This window comes from Pongo pygmaeus, chromosome 5, assembly GCF_028885625.2.
Source record: "Pongo pygmaeus isolate AG05252 chromosome 5, NHGRI_mPonPyg2-v2.0_pri, whole genome shotgun sequence".
Taxonomy (NCBI): domain Eukaryota; kingdom Metazoa; phylum Chordata; class Mammalia; order Primates; family Hominidae; genus Pongo; species Pongo pygmaeus.
In genome coordinates, this window is record NC_072378.2 from 3931557 (window position 1) to 3953289 (window position 21733).

Here is a 21733-nt window from a genome sequence, read left to right on the forward strand (position 1 = left end):
AGCAAAATTGAGTAGAAAGTAGAATTTCTGCATATCCCCTGTGCCCACACATGCATGCCTTTCCCACTTTGACATTTAAAAAAAATGTATACCTGTCTTTTCTTCTTTAAATAGGGACAGAGGTCGGAGGAGCAGATCACGCTTGAGAAGGCGGTCTCGATCACGGGGTGGTCGTAGACGAAGGAGCAGAAGCAAAGTAAAGGAAGATAAATTTAAAGGAAGTCTTTCTGAAGGAATGAAAGTTGAGCAGGAATCTTCGTCTGATGATAAGTAAGAATAGAACTTTCCCATAACTTTGTTTTTCCAGTTTAGAGAAGTCTTATTTGACTTGGAAATTGTTGAATAATTTCCACCAAAATATTATAAGTGGCTCCATTAATTTGGCTCTGAATTTGAAAATTAGTCTTTTGTGAATATTGTGTAGGTCGTATCACAGAGTTAGTGGGCGGTTTTCTGAATTTAGGTGTTTCAGCTTTGGCTGGAGTGAATATTGGGCCTTCATTTTATTGTGAGCCTACCCTTTGTTTTTATTATGAACACTACATACATTAGTCCTGCCAGCCAGAGTTACTAGATTTTGGGAGGAATTTTCTATAAAAGTTTAGACCTTTGAGTTTGTGTTAGATGATACATACTTTGCAATTGAGGCTATTTTGTGATGAGTGTCCTTTTTACAACGTGAAAATGTAGAAACATTTCAAGTGTCTAATACAATTGTGGGGACATTTTTCCCTGTCTCTACAAAAAATACAAAAATTAGCCAGGCCTGGTGGCACACGCCTGTAGTCAAGGCTGAGGTGGGAGGATCGCTTGACCCTGGGGGGAGAAGGTTGAAGTGAGCTTGATCACACCACTGCACCTCAGCCTGAGCAAAAAGAGTGAGACCCTGTCTCAAAAAACAAAAATAAATAAAATGCAGACTTGATTGTCTAAGTGGAATATCTCAAAAATAAATGGGACAAATCTAGAGCCATTCTGAACAGGAGGTTATTTGCCTCCCTGGGGACATGTCTGAGGACAATTCTTGTTGTGATTGTTGGCTAGAGGCCAGGGATACTGCATTCTACAATGTACAGGATAACCCCCCCCCCACACACACACACACAAAAATAACTATCCATATCAAAAAACAAATCATGCTAAGGATGAAAAACCCTGATTAAAACCAGGTGATTAAAGTTGGATGGGGGAAGGGCATTCTACATAGATTCTGATATAATCAGAGTGTAGTTTGCCTATTCTTCTGCAGCAAACATTCAGCAGGTAAGATCATTGAAAAAGTTGCACTGGGAAGGATCATAAAGATTGTGGAGGTGGTATTTGAGGGATAAGTGCGGAGGGTTGGGGGCGGTGTTTCGGAGTAGAGCCACATTCCCCTTCAGATTATATGCACATGTTTGCATGTGCATTTTTGATAGGGAAATACAGGTATAGCTTTCTTGAGCTTTCAGGCGGTTCTGACATCCAGAAAAGGTAGCAATTTACTTATCTTACCCTTGCCGTCATTTTATAGGTGAGAAAACTAAGACTAGTTAGGTAAAGTGACTTTACTAAGGTCATGGAAAAACTAGTGGCAACTTTTGTAAACCTGGAGTTATTTCTTTTATTCCCAATTTTGGTGCCATGAAATAGATGAGAAGAAAACTGAGACAAAGGTTATGTTACTTCCCCACATTCCAAACCAGGCAGTTAACTGAGATGGTTTGGAAATAAAAGTAATAGGACTTAAGACTTTTGCTGTAACTTACTGATACCTGCCTTTAACTTTAAAATGTATAAGGGGTATGGTTTTAGAATCTCTTAAGGGTGTTTGAATTTTTCTTTAAGCCTTGAAGACTTTGATGTAGAGGAAGAAGATGAAGAAGCCCTAATAGAACAGAGAAGAATCCAAAGGCAGGCAATTGTTCAGGTATGTGATTTTAATGAAAAATAATCATTATTGTAGTAAAAGATTTTTTTACTTTAACAAAAATGTAACATTAATAACAGTTGAACAGGTCCTTAGAAAAGGAGAGTATATATAAAATTATCTTTGTGAGGTTTGAAAAAATGATCATTTTTTTAGTTACTAAAACTGAGATGGTTGCTGTTTGTTGGGTATACATAGAATTCTGGTTGTTTATACATAGAATTCTGATGTAAACCTCTTCTATAAAACATGAGAATCTGAAGTTTGCTTTCTTTTTAAGTTAATGAACATGTATGAGTATAGAATAAACTGGAGGAATTTTATTTAGCAAAGAATTATGCATGTTACTATGTGAATAAAGTAAATATTTTAATATTTGGTAATGGCAAGTTTTGTAATGTGAATGTGGTGGTTTAAATGAAACATTTGAAAAATAATTTTAAGACTAGAGCCAGATGATGAAGAAGATTGGGTGGGGAAGATCTTGATATAGCCATTTAATTATAAGGTTTGGTGACGTGGAAGGTTGTCAGCTCTTCCTTAGAAGACAAAAGGAGAAAACAGCTGTGGCAGCTTACCTAAACACACATAGCAAACCGTAAATCAGGTAACAGTATGCCACGTTGGAGTGAAGGACAGAACTTTCATCACCAGAAAGGAAGTAGGGCAAAACTAATTCCGGAGGAAGCTTACTTTTCTGAGACACTGGTAAAATTGTAGTTAATAAAGTGATATCCCTGAAGATGTGGATGAATCTTTTTTTATTCTTGCTCAGGTCCAGAACCCATTACCTCCAACCCTTGGGGCCATATGTGCTTTGGAACTCAGAAATTTTTGAGTTTTAGAAAGGTGATATGGTGCATCTATTATGTGCCATCAGTGGGGTCTGCAGCAGACCCCATAATCAAACACATTAATATTTCTACAGTGAGGCATACTATAATAGTCACACTGGGGAGAAAATAAGACAATAAATGGTATCTCATCTGATAAGGTCCAGTGTTGCCACCTGATGAATATGCACCGAAGAAAGAAAAACTTTCAGATTTTTGTGAATTTAGAAATTACGTAAGGGATTGTGGATTTGATTGAACCAATAAATACCTTTTGGTTTGTTACATTATTTGATACGTTCTCTTAACTTTTCACTGCAGCAACTCTTAGCCATGAATGTATTTGGATAGCATCCAATTTTATGAAAGTATTATCTTCTGTATTGTTATTACAGAAATATAAATACCTTGCTGAAGATAGCAATATGTCTGTGCCATCTGAACCAAGCAGCCCTCAGAGCAGTACGAGAACACGATCACCATCTCCAGATGACATTCTGGAGCGAGTAGCTGCTGATGTTAAAGAGTATGAACGGGAAAATGTTGATACATTTGAGGCCTCAGTGAAAGCCAAGCATAATCTAATGACAGTTGAACAGAATAATGGTGAGAGATAGAGTTTTGTCCTGGCGGCGCTTGTCTCTGGATTTTTAGCTCTATAACTATAATAAGAGACCTTATTTGGGGTGGGATTGGGAAAAGTAAAGGGGATTAGACATGTTGCTTCTGCTAAATATTGCAGTAATATAATATTAAATATGTCCTTACAAATGTTCTCTATAAATGTGTTTTTATTAGTTCACGTATCCTGAATAGTATACTGAACTCTCACATACTCATTACCTTTTGTTTTGCTTGCTATTTTAAAGCAAATCCAATTATGATTTTATTCCCCCTCTGAGTACTTTGTTTGTATCTCTATCAGTTAAGAACATTAATGTTTTAAAACATTAAATAAGAGGTTTCCACTTTTTGGTTACCCCAAAAGATAGTTTGTATAGGAAAGGCAGAGTAAATACATGTTTATTATTTTCTTTATTTTTAGAATAGAGTTGGTGCCCTAGCAACCTCCAGAGATATCTAATGAGATTTTGACTGTTTTGTTAGGTGTTCATCATTTGGTGTCATTATGTGCTTGATGTGTTTCGATCTGGTGCTGTTATTTTTCTTTCTGAAGCTCAGATTGGTCTCTCTAACTGGGTTGGGGAAAGGAGCCCTTTTTCAGTTGATTTCTCTTGTCCTTTTGGCCCAGCCCTTTAGTATTCAATATAGCTTTCTTACTTTCTAGAACAGGAACCAGCAAACTTTTTGTCTAAGAGGTTAGGTAGTAAATGGTTGAGCCTTTAGTAATTATATTGGCCTTTTCCTCTACAGTTCCATATAGTGAACTTGTTGGAGGGCAGGAACCTGCCACAGACAATACATGGTTATTATTATTATTATTTTTTTTTTTAAGAGACAGAGTCTCACTCTGTCACTGAGGCTAGAGTGCAGTGGCGCGATCTCGGCTCACTACAAGCTCCGCGTCCCGGGTTCACGCCGTTCTCCTGCCTCAGCCTCCCGAGTAGCTGGGACTACAGGCGCCTGCCACCACGCCTGGCTAATTTTTGTATTTTTAGTAGAGGCAGGGTTTCACTGTGTTGGCCAGGATAGTCTCGATCTCCTGACCTCGTGATCTGCCTGTCGGCCTCCCAAAGTGCTGGGATTACAGGCGTGAGCCACCGCGCCCGGCTGACAGTACATTGTTGAACGGACATGGCTATGTTCCAGAAAAAACTTTGGCACTGAAATTTGAATTTCATCTAATTTTCACTTGCCACAAAGTATTCTGTTTCCCCCCTCCCCGAACACTTTACAAATGTAAAAATAGGCCATACAGAAAGAAGCAGCCAGCTAGATTTGGCTCACAGTCTGTGTATAGTTTACTGACTCCTGTTCTAGCAAGATGCACAGGTTTATCTTGTGCATGTCCTGCCCAGAGCAGAATCAGCTATTTTTCCAAGGATCCCTGGTTCCATTTAATAGGAAATGCCATTTAGACATCACAGCACACTTACTAGTGTCTGTGATTTCTGGGCCTTTGCACTGGACAAAGTTAGGAAGTAGATACTCTTTTGGAAAGGAGGAGTTTACACAGATATTGCCAATTTAAAATTGAGATTATAGGGGTTTATTAACTTAAGATTTTATATTTCTATCTCTTTTATTACAGTGAAAAATTTAGTTCCTAACATGATTACTGATAGGTTATCTTGAAACTTATACACATAAGACATCAGTATGATTATCGTTACTAGATGTACTAACTGTGGCTTAAAATTTCAGTGGTTGCTTTTAGGATACATTCTAAGTTGTATAGGCACAATTATCTGTCTTTTAAAATCATTTGAAATCTCTATATGGTATGCCACAAATTTGATAGGCTTAGGTTTATTTTCATTTGCTTTTGATTTTAGGAATCATCTTTTTTTTCTTAATAATACATTCTTTCATGTATGTGTGTATATGTTGTATCCTACCTACCCACACAAAACCAGACTATACATAGAACAATATGCTTTTCCTCACTCCTTTTTATAGGCTCTGCCATAGTTTATTCAGTCATTCTTTGATATTTGAATTGTGTCCAGTTTTTGCCTGTTCATTGGGTACTGATTATAATGGCGTTGTGCATTAAGTCATTCTTTAATTCTTGGCCACTGTATTTTATGATAGTTCCCTAGAAGTGGGATTGCCGGGTCAGAAGAGGGAGTGAATATATAATTTTGCTATGTATTACCAAATTCCACTCTTTTATAAGGGTTATACCATTTTGCCGTCTTTCTGAGTGCTTGTATATCCAGAGCCTTGCTACCAGAATGTTGTTGGACTTTTGGATGTTTAGCTAGTATCAGAGGTCAGAAATTGATACCTCATTGTAGTTTTAATTAGCATTTCCCTTAATGTAAGTGATAATGAGCATGCGTTCATATGGTTAAAACGACTGGATTTTTTTTTCTAGAAACTTCTTTTATTTTTTAGCCAAGTTTTCTATGGGATTATTGGACTTTTAAAGGGAGAGATACATAGAGATTTAGATCTATAGTGGAAATATTAACCTTTTGGGATTTAAGGTGCAAATAACCTTTTTTAAAGATGAGCTTTTATTTTAATATAAAGTCATTGCTTAGCTATTAGCTTATTCATGTAAACTAAGAATAGTAAAAGTTAACATTGGGTCTTTCAACTTTTTTTTTTTTGAGCCAGAGTCTAATTCTGTCGCCCACGCTGGAGTACAGTGGCGCGATCTCAGCTCACTGCTACCTCCCTCTCCCAGGTTCAAGCAATTCTCCTGCCTCAGCCTCCCAAGTAGCTGGCATTACAGGCACCTGCCACCATGCCCGACTAATTTTTGTATTTTTAGTAGAGATGGCGTTTCGCCTTGTTGGCCAGGCTGGTGTCAAACTCCTGACCTCAGGTGTTCCACCCGCCGCGGCCTCCCAAAGTGCTGGGATTACAGGCGTGAGCCACCATGCCCGGCCGGTCTTTCAACTTTCTGAAATGCACTCTGTTACTAAAAAGTGAATACCTTTATGTATCATAAATGTTAATAAAGTGATTCTAAATTGAATACTGTTGGGAAACTGATGTGCAAGAGGGCAAAAATGTTTGAATTACTATTAATGACTTTCCATTCACTTATTTTGTGTTTTAAATTGTCTCTTCACTTTGCAAACATTAATGCTAATTTCCTTTAAGGTTCATCTCAGAAGAAGTTGTTGGCACCTGATATGTTTACAGAATCTGATGATATGTTTGCTGCGTATTTTGATGTAAGTTATTTTAAATCAAGTGTTAAAACAAAAAAAAATAACAAATATATGGGTGTGTATATACATATAGAGAAAGAAGAATAAAGCAAATGTAATAAATATTTTGAACAGTGTGGGTGAAAGGAATCTGAAAACTACTAGTTTTGCATCTTATAAGTCTAAAATTAATGTCAAAAATTTTAAGACAGGTATGGCAGAACAATTTGAGAGCTTTATAAAAATCAAACACCAAATGATAAACATGTAGTCATTTGTACAGTATTGTATACTTAAATACATACACATACATGTGGTAGTTAGGTGCCATAAGGAGATACCAGTATTTTCTAGGTCTTTATTAGAATAGACTCCACTTTGGGGCCTCTATATTATATTAATAGGTGATTGAGAACTTATTAATAGAATTTATTGAAGAATTGGAAATGTTATAAGGAGTAGATTAAGAAATTTTGGTGATTTCGCCATTTTTTTCTTAAATTTTTATCAATGCCTTATGTTGGAAGTCTTCAACTATGAACATGGTCAAACTTGGGGACATTTTCAGTATAAATTTCAAAGGACATGAGAAGAGGCCTTCATAAGAGGAGGTAGAGAAGATAAATGTAACAGGGAAAATAAAAATGTGGTAAGATAAATAGTCATGTATATGTATGTATACACACACACACACACACACACACACACACACACACAGCAATAGGAACACCAACCTATAAATGAATTAGGAGAGGATGAAATGAGAATTGACCCAATTTTGGTGTCAGTACTCATTTGCTTGGTTGATATTGAAGGGTCTTCTGGGTATCTCGGAGAGTAAGGTGCAATAAAGAATCATCAGAAGGGCCTGGCGTGGTGGCTCACGCCTGTAATCCCAGCACTTTGGGAGGCCAAGACGGGTGGATCACGAGGTCAGGAGATAGAGACCATCCTGGCTAACACGGTGAAACCCCGTCTGTACTAAAAATACAAAAAAAATTAGCCGGGCATGGTGGTGGGCGCCTGTAGTCCCAGCTACTCGGGAGGCTGAGGCAGGAGAATGGAGTGAACCAGAGAGGCGGAGCTTGCAGTGAGCGGAGGTCGCGCCACTGCACTCCAGCCTGGGCGACAAAGCAAGACTCCGTCTCAAAAAAAAAAAAAAAAAAAAAAAAAACAATCATCAGGAGTACCATATATTCTTATTTTTCAATTTTCCACGTAGTGTCAACTAGTGCAGCCAGTGACTTACTACATTTCATGCATGTATGGGAAGAACACAAATGATATAACAGCTATAGAAATTTGTATCTGGTTTTGAGTTATTTTCTTTTTTTTTCTCTTTTGTTTTGAGATAGGGTCTCACTTTGTCCCAGACTAAAGTGCGGAGTGCAGTAATTAGTGACATCATGGCTCACTGCAGCCTTGAATTCCTGGGCTCAAGCGATCTTCCTGCCTCAGCCTACCAAGGAGCTGGGGCTACAAACACACGCCACTACACCTGGCTTTTTTTGTTTTTTAATTTTTAGTAGAGAAGGGGTGTCGCTGTGTTGCCCAGGCTGGGAGGGTTTTTTTTTTTTTTAGTGTTATTTTGAATCAAGATACTTTGGTCTCATGTTTCAGCTATGTTGGATTTACATAAGTGATAGTAAGAGTTTATTTAATTTGGAATAAAATGCTTTTACTAAATTATATCTGGTGTTACCCTTTTGTGTTTTAAAGGAAGTGCTTTAAATGTCTGACAAGTGGGTAAACTGTTCATGTTGCCTCTTTAATTTCAGAGTGCTCGTCTTCGGGCCGCTGGCATTGGAAAAGATTTCAAAGAGAATCCCAACCTCAGAGATAACTGGACCGATGCAGAAGGCTATTATCGTAAGTTCACATTTTATATTAACTTTAGAGTTCATTGTAACACCATGCAAAAGCATGCTGCTTGATGCAATCACAGATTATTGGAGAACTCTGAAAAATCACGTCACAGTGCCATCTTTAAAAAGTGCGGCACATCCAACAGCTGCATGAACTCGTGTGTATTCTAAAAGCAGCCCAGAAACATCACAAATGGAGGTGAGGTAAAGTCTTGATGTACAACCTAAATATATTCAAAATTATTTTCAGCCATGAGATAGTCTTCCAGAAGGAAGGGGTACGTCACTTACTCGTCTTGATCTGAAACCAAGAAAAACGACAAACAGGAAACTTTGGATGCCAGTCATGTGGTATTTGTCATGCGGGACTACAGTTGGAAAGACTTACTCAGTGTTAAAATCATCAGCAGTTGATGGCACAACAGGAACTCTTGTAGTGATCTGAAGTAGGCATGCAGCTTCTAACCACACTCTGATAGAGTGATCAGTGGAGACGTGGCTTTGATTCTTCATTGTGTCTAGGAAACCAAATAGTAGAGATTTAACACAATTTTTAAGTGACTGCACTGTGTTTCCTGCTTTCTGATTCTATTTATTATAGTCAGAATTCTAATTTTTCAATTTGCTTTTTTAGGTGTGAACATAGGTGAAGTCCTAGATAAACGTTACAATGTGTATGGCTACACTGGGCAAGGTGTGTTCAGTAACGTTGTGCGAGCCAGAGACAATGCAAGAGCCAGCCAAGAAGTGGCTGTAAAGATCATCAGGAACAATGAGCTCATGTAAGTTCAGAAGATGTGATACATGATACAATGTGTAAAACAAGTATTGCAATTATAAAGTGATGGAAACAGTTGTTTTTGACTGGATTTTAAAATTATAGCCATATATTATATGTACTAGAACAACAGGCTGATTATTTTTAATTCATTTGAGTGCATTGTAGTACCTACTATATGCACCAATAACAACTTAAACTCCTTCCCTCTATTGCCTGTCTTATGCCATCCTTTGCTTTATCTTAAGACGAGTTGAGAAATGAAAGGATCATATTGATTAGCTGTCACTATGGTGACCTGCAAAAAAGTGAAAATTTATCAGAGTGATGAGAATCTGCCTTTTTTTAATTTGTTCCTGTTTTCCTCCAATACAATAGTTAATTGCCATACCTGTATGTTGTAATACCACACACTGAGCTGGTATTAAAATGAATTTAATGTTTTTGAAATGTTAGAAATAAGTGTTAAGTTTAGATTGCCCTAGGCTTAGAAAGGACCTTGTTTTGATGGGAAGCCCCAACTTCTGTATTTAGCCGCTTACTATAAAATGTAGCTTATTGACAAATTGTAACAAGAATTTCCTCAGATAACCAAGTGTTAAAATTTGATAAGGCATCCATTACTATGTTCTGTTTTTTGTTGTTGTTGTTGTTTGTTTGTTTGTTTGTTTTGAGACAGAGTTTTGCTCTGTCACCCAAGCTGGAGTGCAGTGGCATGGTGGCATGATCTCAGCTCACTGCAACCTCCGCCTCCCGGGTTCAAGGGATTTTCCTTCTTCAGCCTCCCAAGTAGCTGGGATTACAGGCACCCACCACCACGCCCAGCTAATTTTTGTATTTTCACTAGAGACAGGGTTTCGCCATGTTAGCCAGGCTGGCCTTGAACTCCTGACCTCAAGTGATCCACCTGCTTCGGCCTCCCAAAGTGCTGGGATCACAGGCATGAGCCACTGCACCTGGCCCATTACTGCATTCTTAAAGGAACCAAGACTAGTGTGCAGTGTGGTTCCATTTTTGTTAAAAATAATGTCAAGATGTGGTTTTTGTTTTTTTGTTTGTTTGTTTGTTTTTGTTTGTTTGTTTTTGAGATGGAGTTTTGCTCTTGTTGCCCAGGCCGGCGTGCAATGGTGCGATCTCAGCTCGACTGCAAACCCTCCATCTTCCGGGTCCAAGCCATTCTCCTGCCTCAGCCTCCCGAGTAGCTGGGACTACAGGCACCTGCCACCACCCTTGGCTAATTTTTGTATTTTTAGTAGAGACAGGGTTTCGCTATGTTGACCAGGCTGGTCTTGAACTCCTGATCTCAAGTGATCACCCGCTTCCGCCTTCCAAAATTCTGGGATTACAGGCATGAGCCACTGCACCTGGCCTGTTTTGAGATAAAATATACCAGACTGATATTCCTTCAGGCAAAATCAAAATTTTTTAAAAATCAAAATAAGGTGGGTTTGTTCCTCAATGTTTCTGTTTTGTGCAGTGATTATTTTGGAAATTAACTCTATGTATGATAATGGTAGTTGACTAAATATAAAGTATTATGTGAATGATATATAGAGACACCATTTCTCAGTCGATTTATTAGTACTTAAAAATTCACAGACTCCTCCCACACATCACCTGATCATCAGACTGGGTCTAGCAAGTATATTACTTAGTGCTCCTAAATTCTGTATAGATTCAATTTTAACCCAATTTTGTTTTTTATTTTAGGCAAAAGACTGGTTTAAAAGAATTAGAGTTCTTGAAAAAACTTAACGATGCTGATCCTGATGACAAATTTCATTGTCTGAGACTCTTCAGGCACTTCTACCACAAGCAGCATCTTTGTCTCGTATTCGAGCCCCTCAGGTACAATGTCAAAACCTGTGCCTTAAGCTGAAAATTTAACTTCTTCATCTTTACGATCTCATTTTCGATAAATGCTGTAACAGATTTTCTGGGTATTTGATGTGTTTTATCCACACAGCTCTGGTTTTTGTTTTTTAACTTGCGGTTAACAGCTAGTCTTTGTTGTTGTTGTTGTTGTTGTTGTTGTTGAGACAGTCTCACTCTGTTGCTCTGCCTGGAGTACAGTGGTGCAGTCTTGGCTTTCTGCAACCTCCACCTCCCGGGTTCAAGTGATTCTGGTGCCTCAGCCACCCAAATAGCTGGGATTACAGGTGCATACCACTACACCCAGCTAATTTTTGTATTTTTAGTAGAGACAGGGTTTCACCATCTTGGCCCGGCTGGTCTTGAACTCCCGACCTCAATTGATCTGCCTACCTTGGCCTCCCAGAGTGTTGGGGTTACAGGTGTGAGCCACCGTAATCACAGCTAGTCTCTTGAATCTACAAATGTTAGTTGACTATACTGTATACCAGGCACTACTCTCATGGAGCCCATAGGTCAACAGAGAATCTCTCTTAAAATGAAATACTTCAAGGAAGGAATTTTTATCTTCAACAGCATGGCTTTGTTGTGTTTTCAGATATGAATCTATTCTAAAATCGAAATGGGAGTTTTACGTTGCATATCTTTCTTCCTACCTATTTAGAAAATTGAATTTATTGGGAAACTGTTATATACATACAATTTGACATGCTCTCCTTTCAATATGTATTTATTCTTTTATTTTATTTTATTATTATTATTATTATTATACTTTAGGTTTTATGGTACATGTGCGCAATGTGCAGGTTAGTTACATATGTATACATGTGCCATGCTGGTGCGCTGCACCCACTAACTCGTCATCTAGCATTAGGTATATCTCCCAGTGCTATCCCTCCCCCCTCCCCCCACCCCACAACAGTCCCCAGAGTGTGATGTTCCCCTTCCTGTGTCCATGTGTTTTATCAAATGTGAGGGTGGTTCTTACATATTTTTATATTGCACTTGATTTTACTTTATGTTTGCAAATGTTTTTGCCTTTTTATATTTCCATTTTGCATTTTAACTCCTATTTTGTTTTCTTTTTTAAATTTTCTCCTAAAAGTATGAACTTACGAGAGGTGTTAAAAAAATATGGTAAAGATGTTGGTCTTCATATTAAAGCTGTAAGATCCTATAGTCAGCAGTTGTTCCTGGCATTGAAACTCCTTAAAAGATGCAATATCCTACATGCAGATATCAAGCCAGACAATATCCTGGTAAGTCAAACAGCCAAGCTGCGCTATACATCTTGAACATACATTTCACTTCTTACTAGCAATAATATTATTACTATGAGAAACAACATCTTAGAAGCATAGTTCAGTATATTAATAACCTATTTCAAATGATTAATAATTTTTATCTTTCTTGGAAATCGGACAGTGAAATTTTATTGACAAGTATGAAGAAAAAGGAAATGCACAATTGTCCCTTTTTTTTCTCTTTTGACTGATGGATTTAAAGTGTGCACCAATCCTGGAATGCTTCACTGTAGTAATGAGTTTCTTCTGTTATCTTTAGAAAAATGCTGCACATGTTGCTGTTTTGAAATAAGGAGTGTCCGTACTCTTCTGTTTGCTAATTTTGTAGCTCCCTAAGCTGTGGCTCCTGGGAGCTCAAACACAGTAAAGCTCAGTTGTGGTTAGGTATTATATTTAAAGGCATCGCTTTTGAAGTTTATTTTATTTTGTTTTTGAACTTTCAAGTTCAGGGGTACATGTGCAGGCTTGTTACATGGATAAACTTGTGTCGTGGAGGGTTTGTACCCATTTTTCCTGGTCCTCTCCCACCTCTCACCCTCCAGCCTCTGACGGACCCCAGTGTGTATTGTTCCCCTGTGTGTCCGTGTGTTCTCACCTTTTGAAATCTTAATCCGCTTCGACTAATGACTTCTGGTGGTAACATGCAGATTTCACAATGTATATGTTTTTGAAATTTTGAAATACATACATATCATAGTGATGTGATTAATGCACACACACACACACTCCTCCCCTCCCCGGCCCCATTACTTCACCCTGTTTTGTGGCCTTCAGTTTGGGGCGTGTTCGCAACTTGGAGAATTCCAGCTTATCTGCTGGTAACATTCTGCATTTCGTTTTTTTAAAATGGGTTCTCCTTATCAACTCTCCTACAGTTGATGCCTAGGAGAGATCCTGAAGACTAAAAGCTAAGTGCGTAAGGTATTCTTTATTGGGAACTCTTGGAGCTATAACAAAATAAATACTTTTGATTTTTTCTTTTGTTTTTTGTTTTGTTTTGTTTTGTTTTGAGGCAAGGTCTTGTTCTGTCACCCAGGCTAGAGTGCAGTGGTGCCATAATGGCTCACTGTAACCTCCAACTCCTAAGCCCAAGCAGTTCTCCTGCCTCTGCCTCCCCAGTAGCTGGGACTACCCACAGGCACATGCCACTGTGACTGCCTAATTAAAAAAAATTTTTTTGGAGATCAGGTTTGGCTGGTCTCAAACTCCTGGGCTCAAGCAATCCGCCTGCTGCAACCTTCCAAAGTGCTGGGATTATAGGTGTGAGCCACCATGCTTGGCCAAAATAAATTCTTTAAAAATGGTAATCTCATTCAAGTTTAGGGAGTTTTTTTTTTTTAAATCAATAACTAAGCTATTTAATTCATATTTCTCTTTTTCTTTTTTGTTAATATCTTAAAATATTTCCTTCCAGACAACCACATTAGTAATGAGGTGCATTCCATTTTTACGTTTGGTCTGAATTATTGTATTGTATATCTAATGTGACTTGGAGTTAGGGGAGCTGAGTAATTTCATTGAAATGGTAGGTACATTAAAAATGAAGTGTAAATTTGTGTGGCCAATTTCATAGTTGATTTTTATCTCAATTTTTTTTATGAGACAGAGCCTTGCCCTGTCACCAGGCTGGAGTGCAGTGGCGTGATCTTGGCTCACTGCAACCTCCAACTCCCTGGTTCAAGCAGTTCTCCTGCCTCAGCCTCCCGAGTAACTGGCATTACAGGCAGGCACCACCATCCCCAGCTAATTTTTGTATTTTAGTAGAGACGGGATTTCACCATGTTGGCCAGGATGATCTTGATCTCCTAACCTCGTGATCTGCCCGCCTCGGCCTCCCGAAGTGCTGGGATTATAAGCGTGAGCCAATTTTTTGTTTTTGAATTGTGAAGTACATGGTTCATGTCAAAGAATAAACAAAACATGTACAATTTAAAAGGTCATTTGCAGTGAGCATCTTTGTAACCATTGTGGAGGTTAAAGAATAACACATTTGCCAGTGTCACAGAAGAAACTCTTGTTTTTAAAACCTAATGCTAAACTGGTATAGGTTTTCACATACATTTAAGAAATGTGTTCCCTTCTTCCTGGGGAAGGAAAAAATAGACCTTAATCATGGAGCTGATTTTTGTTAATGAAAATCCAAAGCCTTTAGCTCATAATTTCAGGTATCAGTGTGGTTTAAGTACCACATTCCTCATGACAGGAGTAGAAGTTGTGTAGCAAACTGAAGTGCATATGAGTATGGATACCCTGCTATTATTTAAGGCGTTTTAGCCAGCCCAAGAGTTCCACTGATAGATTCTAATTTTAAAATGGTTCTTAAGTATTCTGTGGGTATTGAAACTGCTTAAGTAGCTGAATTCAGCTTATACTTTAAAAAGTTTTAAAATAACTTTTCTATTTTAAGATGCTTTTCTGATTCCCAAGATGAAGAGAATAGTAATCAATGTGGGAGTTAAAAATAATCATTTCTGTTCCTATTAATAGCTTAACTCTGGATATCATTTATAATAGTCCAGTCTCCCCATAGAGACTGCCTAAGGCTAAAGTGTTATGCTGCTTTGGGGTGGGAGCAGTAGGCCAAGTTCAAGTCCCAACTCGGAATTTGTGTGTGTCTCTTTTGAAGGGGGGAAGGGACTCTGGAATATGAATTACCTTCACTTGTTAATCCAGAACATGCCTCTGACTCATGAGTGGCAGCAGTCATGGGAGCAACTCCAGCCTTTCTCAGCAGATGTCACTATTACTGTGTATGTTCAAGTATTTACAAAGGAAAAAAGAAACAAATGACTAATATAGAGTTCATGTTTATCAGTTTTGCCAGATATATTTAACATTTTCTTGACTAATACCTTCTTTATATTTAAGGGATTTAATATATTTTAGACTTGAAGTGATTGCTAAATTTGGGATGATATGGCAGCTTCGGATGAAGAATATTTTGTTTTTGCCCAAGTTTAATCTGAATCACCCTTCTGCTTTCATTGCCATCGTAATTCTCTGGCAACTGAAAGTTAAGTCTGATTCCTTAGTAAGAAAACTTGACTTTATTCAGGTATTCAGGGTCTTTTTAGAAGATGCTTTGCTTCATGAAATTATATTTTTCTCGCAGTACCCCACCCTTTTAAAAATGCAGTTGTTAAAATTAAATGTACTTTGTGGTATCCATTTCCTCACTGAAAACAATTTTTACTCATAGTAATGAATATTTGATACATATTAACTTTTCATAGTTAGGAAATTGAATTAAAAATAAATAGAAAAGGTATTTTTAAATGAGTGTCTTTGTTCTCAGTATTGGAATTAATAAAACTTTTCAAAGCCAATAATTTTTATTTATTTGTATTAATTATTCCTGGCTTGAATTAAATTCCCTTGAAAAAATGTTTTGCAGGTTAATGAATCCAAAACCATTTTAAAGCTTTGCGATTTTGGGTCGGCTTCACATGTTGCGGATAATGACATAACACCTTATCTTGTCAGTAGATTTTATCGTGCTCCTGAAATCAGTAAGTTTCTTAATGTTCTTTGACCTGGGCCATCATATGTGGTGGAAACCGCATACTTAATGTCTAAGCACTGTTTTCCATCACACTTCAGCAGCTGCACGAGTTCATTCATGAGGAAGGGAACCATAGCAAGTTCATCCTCCTCAGGTGGAATGAAGGTAGTTGTGACAGGAGTCTTGATCATGTCGGGCAAGAGTAGCAAAACAGTTGTGGAAAATCCTCGACTTTAGAAGACTGCTCTTGATTATTCAAGGTCTGATTATCACATTTATGGATTGTATGGGACCTTTGTTTTTTCCTGTTGCCTTGGTTGAGGCTGATTAGCACCTCCACCAAAGGCGAAATGAGAGAAGAAATACATATTTTCTTTTGCCCTTTAAGTTCCTCCCCCACACCTCCATTTTTTAAGGTTTTTAAGTTTGAGTCTCTATTAAGAATTAGTGGGAAAGAAAACAAAACTAATTGTCAAACTAAGGCATGAAGATTGTGGTTATAGTCCAAGCTAAGGTAGCCCCTCATTAGTGGAAATAAAAATTAATAGTTGTCAGTTTTCTTTATCCTCGTATATTAAAACTTTGATTTTGTTTTCAGTTATAGGTAAAAGCTATGACTATGGTATAGATATGTGGTCTGTAGGTTGCACCTTATACGAACTCTATACTGGAAAAATTTTATTCCCTGGCAAAACCAATAACCATATGCTGAAGCTTGCAATGGATCTCAAAGGAAAGATGCCAAATAAGGTAAGACATTAGTATAAGCTTCTTTAAGGTCTTAGTTTCTTATAAACTGACAAGACTGCTGACACTTGCTCACCACTAGTGAGCTATAAAACAAAAATTTCAGAAAGGTGGGTAGATGGCTATCATGATTTCTTAGGGTCTTTCCCTTTTCTGGTGTTTTAAATTAGTGGTTCTAATCAGCCAAGTGCTAAAGATAAGTGAACTTTTTCAATGATGGACAGAGAGCAGCAATATTTTGGGGATACACCCTTATTGGTAAAAGTTCCAAAATGTTTGGAAGACAGAATGGAAAACGATGTAGATCGAATTAGGTAAAATACAAGAACGTGCTTAGTGGTCAGAGAATGAATAGGTGAATATTAGATATTGTAAGAGGAACTTGATGTTAATTAATTTATTAAAGATTGGAGGTTATTTGAGAAAGTAAGGTACCTTTCTTGGTACCTTTTCTTATTTAATATCTTTCTAACTCACCCCTGATACTTCAGCTATAATGCTAGTTTCTGTTTAACATGAAGCAAGAATGTAAGCATTTATTGAAGTATCTGAGGGCCATAACTTAGCTTTTTTTTTTTTTTTTTTTTTTTTTTTTTTTTTTTTTTTTTTTTTTTGAGACAGAGTCTTGCTTTGTCGCCCAGGCTGGAGTGCAGTGGCGAGATCTCAGCTTACCGCAAGCCACACCTCCCGGGTTCATGCCATTCTCCTGCCTCAGCCTCCCGAGTAGCTATAGGCGTGAGCCACCGCACCCGGCCGTAACTTAGCTTTTTAAGATTTCAGCCTATTTGCTGAATTTCTAAAAGATTTGCACATTTTTCGTAAAGGTCAGAAGCCTGTGTGTTTTCAATTGTGTTTTGTTGTTGGTTTTTTTTTTTTTTTTTTTTTTTTTTTTGAGACTGGATCTTGCTCTGTGTCCCAGACTGGAGTACAATTATAGCTCACTGCAACCTCGAACCGAACCCCTGGGCTCAAGCAATTCTCCTGCCTCAGTCTCCAGTGTAGCTGGGACTACAGACATGTGCCACCACACCTAGCTAATTTATTTAATAATTTTTTTGTAGAGGTGGAGTTTCACTATGTTGACCAGGCTGATTTGTACATATTGTCCAAATGCTATTAGGTTGGACTTTTTTTAGAATAAGTTACATAAAAATGAGCTATGTTGGTATTAGTTTTAATGAAGTCTGACCTGTATCATATTAGGGCTGTTGGAACATAATTAGTAAAGTGGCATTAGGTTTCCTAACTGCCAAGGAGAAAAAACCTGAGTTCTGTAATATTTTTAGGAAGAAATAATTTAAAGTCTTTGTTGACTCTCCAATTTTAAATAGTGAAAGCACGATTTGATGTTATAATTGTTTTAAGTCACTGCCTGGACAAATATAATTTCATGTTATTCAGTAGTTTTAGGTACAGCATTGGTATTTGCTTTTCCAAAGATGTTAATGAATTCCTGGGATCAAGGGAATCTGGGATCAAACAAACCTACAGAGACTAAATAACATACTTATTTGACTTATTGTATATTAATTAAATTGTGAGTAGGCCAGACTGTTTCATAATAGTTCAAAACCCAAGGTTTTGTTTTCTTTTGTAGATGATTCGAAAAGGTGTGTTCAAAGATCAGCATTTTGATCAAAATCTCAACTTCATGTACATAGAAGTTGATAAAGTAACAGAGAGGGTAAGTGTTTTAAATGCAGCATTCAATAGTTATTTTATTGTTAATTAATTGAGTACTAAGTCATTCTAGGAGCTGGTGAATTAAAAAAAACAAAAACACAAAAGTAAATATTTCCTTTTTGCTGTCAACCAATTCCTAAATAAAACACATCAGGCCATGGAAAAGATGGAGGGATTTTAAAATGTTTTTCTAGCATAATTAATTTGTTTTTATTATAGGTCATATTTAGGTCCTTGTCACATCTTCTTTGGATTACTTTCTTGGTCCGGCTTCCCATCCAGCTTTCTTATTGCTGCTGGAGTGATGTTTCTGAAAACAAATCTGATCATGTTCCTGTCCCTGCTTAAAAACCTTTGTTGGCTCCCTGTTACCTATGAAATAATACTTAAGTTCCTCAGAATGACAAATCCAACTGCCTTCTTCAGTTTTCAAACCTCTCTTCAGTGCACTCAGAACCCGCACCCTTCCACATTTGGCCAGAAGGCATGCTGGTTCAGACCTTTGTGCCTTTGCTAACAGACCTCCCTGAGCTTAGTCATTTCCTGTGCTGCTTCACTCCCAACCCCCTAAAAAATGTATCATCTTCAAGCCTCAGCTGAAATACACATTCTGTATGAGCCTTTCGAAAACTCCCAGATTGAAGTAATGATTTCTTTATTTTTGTCCCATTATTATATCATATGTCCCTGTCTTTGTCAGAGCACTTAATAATACTTCATGGTATTAACTTATTTACATGTCTGTCACTTACCACTTCAGGGTAGGGAAAGTACAGTGCAAACAGCTAATGCTTATCTTATTGTTAATTTTCATTGCTAACTTGGAGTTAACCCTTTTTTTTTTTTTGAGACTTGAGTCTTGCTCTGTCACCTGTCACCTGTCACCCAGGGTGAAGTGCAGTGGCACGATCTTGGCTCACTGCAACCTCTGCCTCCCAGGTTCAAGCAATTCTCATGCCTCAGCCTCCCGAGTAGCTGGGATTACAATTGTGTGCCACCACGCCTGGATAATTTTTGTATTTTTAGTAGAGATGGGTTTTGCAGTGTTGCCCAGGCTGGTCTCGAATTCCTGAGCTCAAGTGATACACCTACCTTGGGCTTCCAAAGCGCTGGGATTGCAGGTGTGAGCCACCGTGCCCGGCCCAGAGTTGGCATCAACTTTTTCATTTAAGTTTTTTGGTTACCTTTTAAAAAGATGTAGAGCATAGAGGAAACCACAGCAAAGTTTTAAATGAATAGATGATGATGATACAGTCATGCATCACATAACCACAGCATACACTCACACACATCTAGGGTAAGTAGTATGGCCTTTTGCTTCTAGGCCTGAACTGTAAGTTGGTGGACTGAATACTGTAGGCACTTTTGCAAGTGGTAAGTGTATGTGTGTATCTAAACATAGAAGAGGGAGAGCAGAAATATGGTATTCCAATCTTAAGGGACCACTGTCATGTATGCAGTCTGTCATTGCCCAAAATGTGCACTGTGTATATATATTTTGTATGTATGTATATTTTTAATATGTTTGATAGACCCCAAAACAATCTGATTTAAGTTATATATGCTTAGTAACTTATTTAGAGATACGCATTTTAAAAATTATTTTTAGGAGAAAGTTACTGTTATGAGCACCATTAATCCAACTAAGGACCTGTTGGCTGACTTGATTGGGTGTCAGAGACTTCCTGAAGACCAACGTAAGAAAGTACACCAGCTAAAGGACTTGTTGGACCAGATTCTGATGCTGGACCCAGCTAAACGAATTAGCATCAACCAGGCCCTACAGCATGCCTTCATCCAGGAAAAAATTTAAACAAGATGAAGAAACTCCAAGGGTTTGAGTAAATACAAAGACTGAAGAAATTTCACAGCAGTTTATTAATGTATATAAACTTATAAATATTTCTCCAGCAAATTTGAGGAAGCATGATATATTTGAATTAACACCAAGGGTGATATTTCTTTTAGAAATGTTAGTTAATCTGTTTTGTGTCTTACGTGAAATTTCACTGTAGAACTGTTTTAAATTGCCAAGACTGCACAAAATTACAGTGCTAATGTATATGGTTGCAGTTCACATAAAGACAAAAGCATCTGTTATAAAATGAGTAGTAATATTGGGTGGTTGATTTGTTTTTAGCAGACTTGGCTTCATTTTGGTCTTGAGATAAAATGGCCAGCATAAATGCTGTTTATATTCACGTTTTCCTAGGTGTGTGTGTGCAGGCCACAGCAGCATGCCCTTGGTGTAGTCAGTGCCGAAAGGGGTCTGTTCCTTCTTGAGCCTGCCTGCAGGGATGGTCTCCTTTTAAAGCAGGTTGTGTGCAGCATTCAGTACACTGAAGGTAAGCTAAACCATCAACATCTCTGGTGTTTTAAGATGTTATTTTATTGGAACAACTGACAAATGAGGGATGTTAGCTTTGTGGCAGAATTCCCTGCATGTGTGATAACTGATCTTGTTTTATTTTTTGGCATTCAACTGTGGCATAGTTACAATTTCTGTTTGTTCATCACATTTAAAATTGGAAGAGAACGCGCTTGATGGATAGAGCGCCTTCAGTGTACTGTTTCTTATTAACTTTACTTTTTTAAAATCAACTTGCTATAGACTTTATATACATTTTGTTAAATATAGTTCCTAGTGACATAGACACGATGCGTAGTTTCCATTTACTAATTACAAATGTTGAGGCCTAATTCTGAAAGTCCTCATATTTAAAGGCTAGACAACGTAATGAAATTTTTAACTATTTGTATGTCATTTTGAAAGTGTACTGCTTTATGGTAAAAGTGTTTTTCATTTGTTCATTGTTTTCATTATTTGTGATCATGTTGTCTTTCAATACAGGCATAAACCTTCCACTCTTGAACAAAGCAGCTGCTTTTTAAAAGCGGTAATTGCTTCTTTACCTTTTATTTCTTTTGTAAATGAAGCTTTTCTTTAAGAATGTGACTTTAAAGTGTTGTCTATTGCATAAAACAGTTGACACTCACTTATTGTAAAGTGAAGATTGTTCTACTGCATGTGAAGTGGACCATGCAGATTTCTGTATGTTCTCAGTATGCATCACTAGATAATAAAGTCTTTTGTGAACAAGGCATTTGTAGCCATTTTTAAAAGTTTTTGTCTTCAGTGCTGGTAAGTCAGGTAAACCATAAATAGTTAAAAGCAACCTTTTGTTTTTTTTCCTGAAAGTTTTTAATTGAAAGTATTATTAGTTAAAGATGTAAACCTAGCCAAAATTACCAGTTTATTAATAATTAGGATCCTAATTATTTCAAAAAATCCTACAAATATTGTCAGCTTTCAGTGTAGTGAGATTATTCCTGTAGGTTATGGGGTATAATTCAGGATTTAACTAATGTTTCTGCTATTTTCTCACTTTTCCTTTTGATGGTGCGGAAAGAGAAAAAGGAAAACGGGGCACAGGCCATTCGACGCCTTCTCC

At 37.5% G+C, this 21733-nt stretch overlaps 1 protein-coding gene across 1 annotated transcript in view; it reads left to right on the plus strand.

Moving 5' to 3' along the window:
- The window catches only part of PRP4K (pre-mRNA processing factor kinase PRP4K), a 43737-nt gene extending 22352 nt beyond the window's left edge, over window positions 1–21385 (plus strand). Inside the window, exons 5-16 of the mRNA XM_054493558.2 lie at window positions 115–270; window positions 1828–1909; window positions 3138–3348; window positions 6481–6554; window positions 8309–8399; window positions 9030–9177; window positions 10884–11021; window positions 12151–12304; window positions 15744–15858; window positions 16450–16601; window positions 18196–18282; window positions 19891–21385. Coding sequence (XP_054349533.2) covers window positions 115–270; window positions 1828–1909; window positions 3138–3348; window positions 6481–6554; window positions 8309–8399; window positions 9030–9177; window positions 10884–11021; window positions 12151–12304; window positions 15744–15858; window positions 16450–16601; window positions 18196–18282; window positions 19891–20094 — 1612 coding nt within the window. The 3' untranslated portion in view covers window positions 20095–21385. The remainder of the gene's footprint in view (window positions 1–114; window positions 271–1827; window positions 1910–3137; window positions 3349–6480; window positions 6555–8308; window positions 8400–9029; window positions 9178–10883; window positions 11022–12150; window positions 12305–15743; window positions 15859–16449; window positions 16602–18195; window positions 18283–19890) is intronic.
- Window positions 21386–21733: the final 348 nt, after the last annotated feature.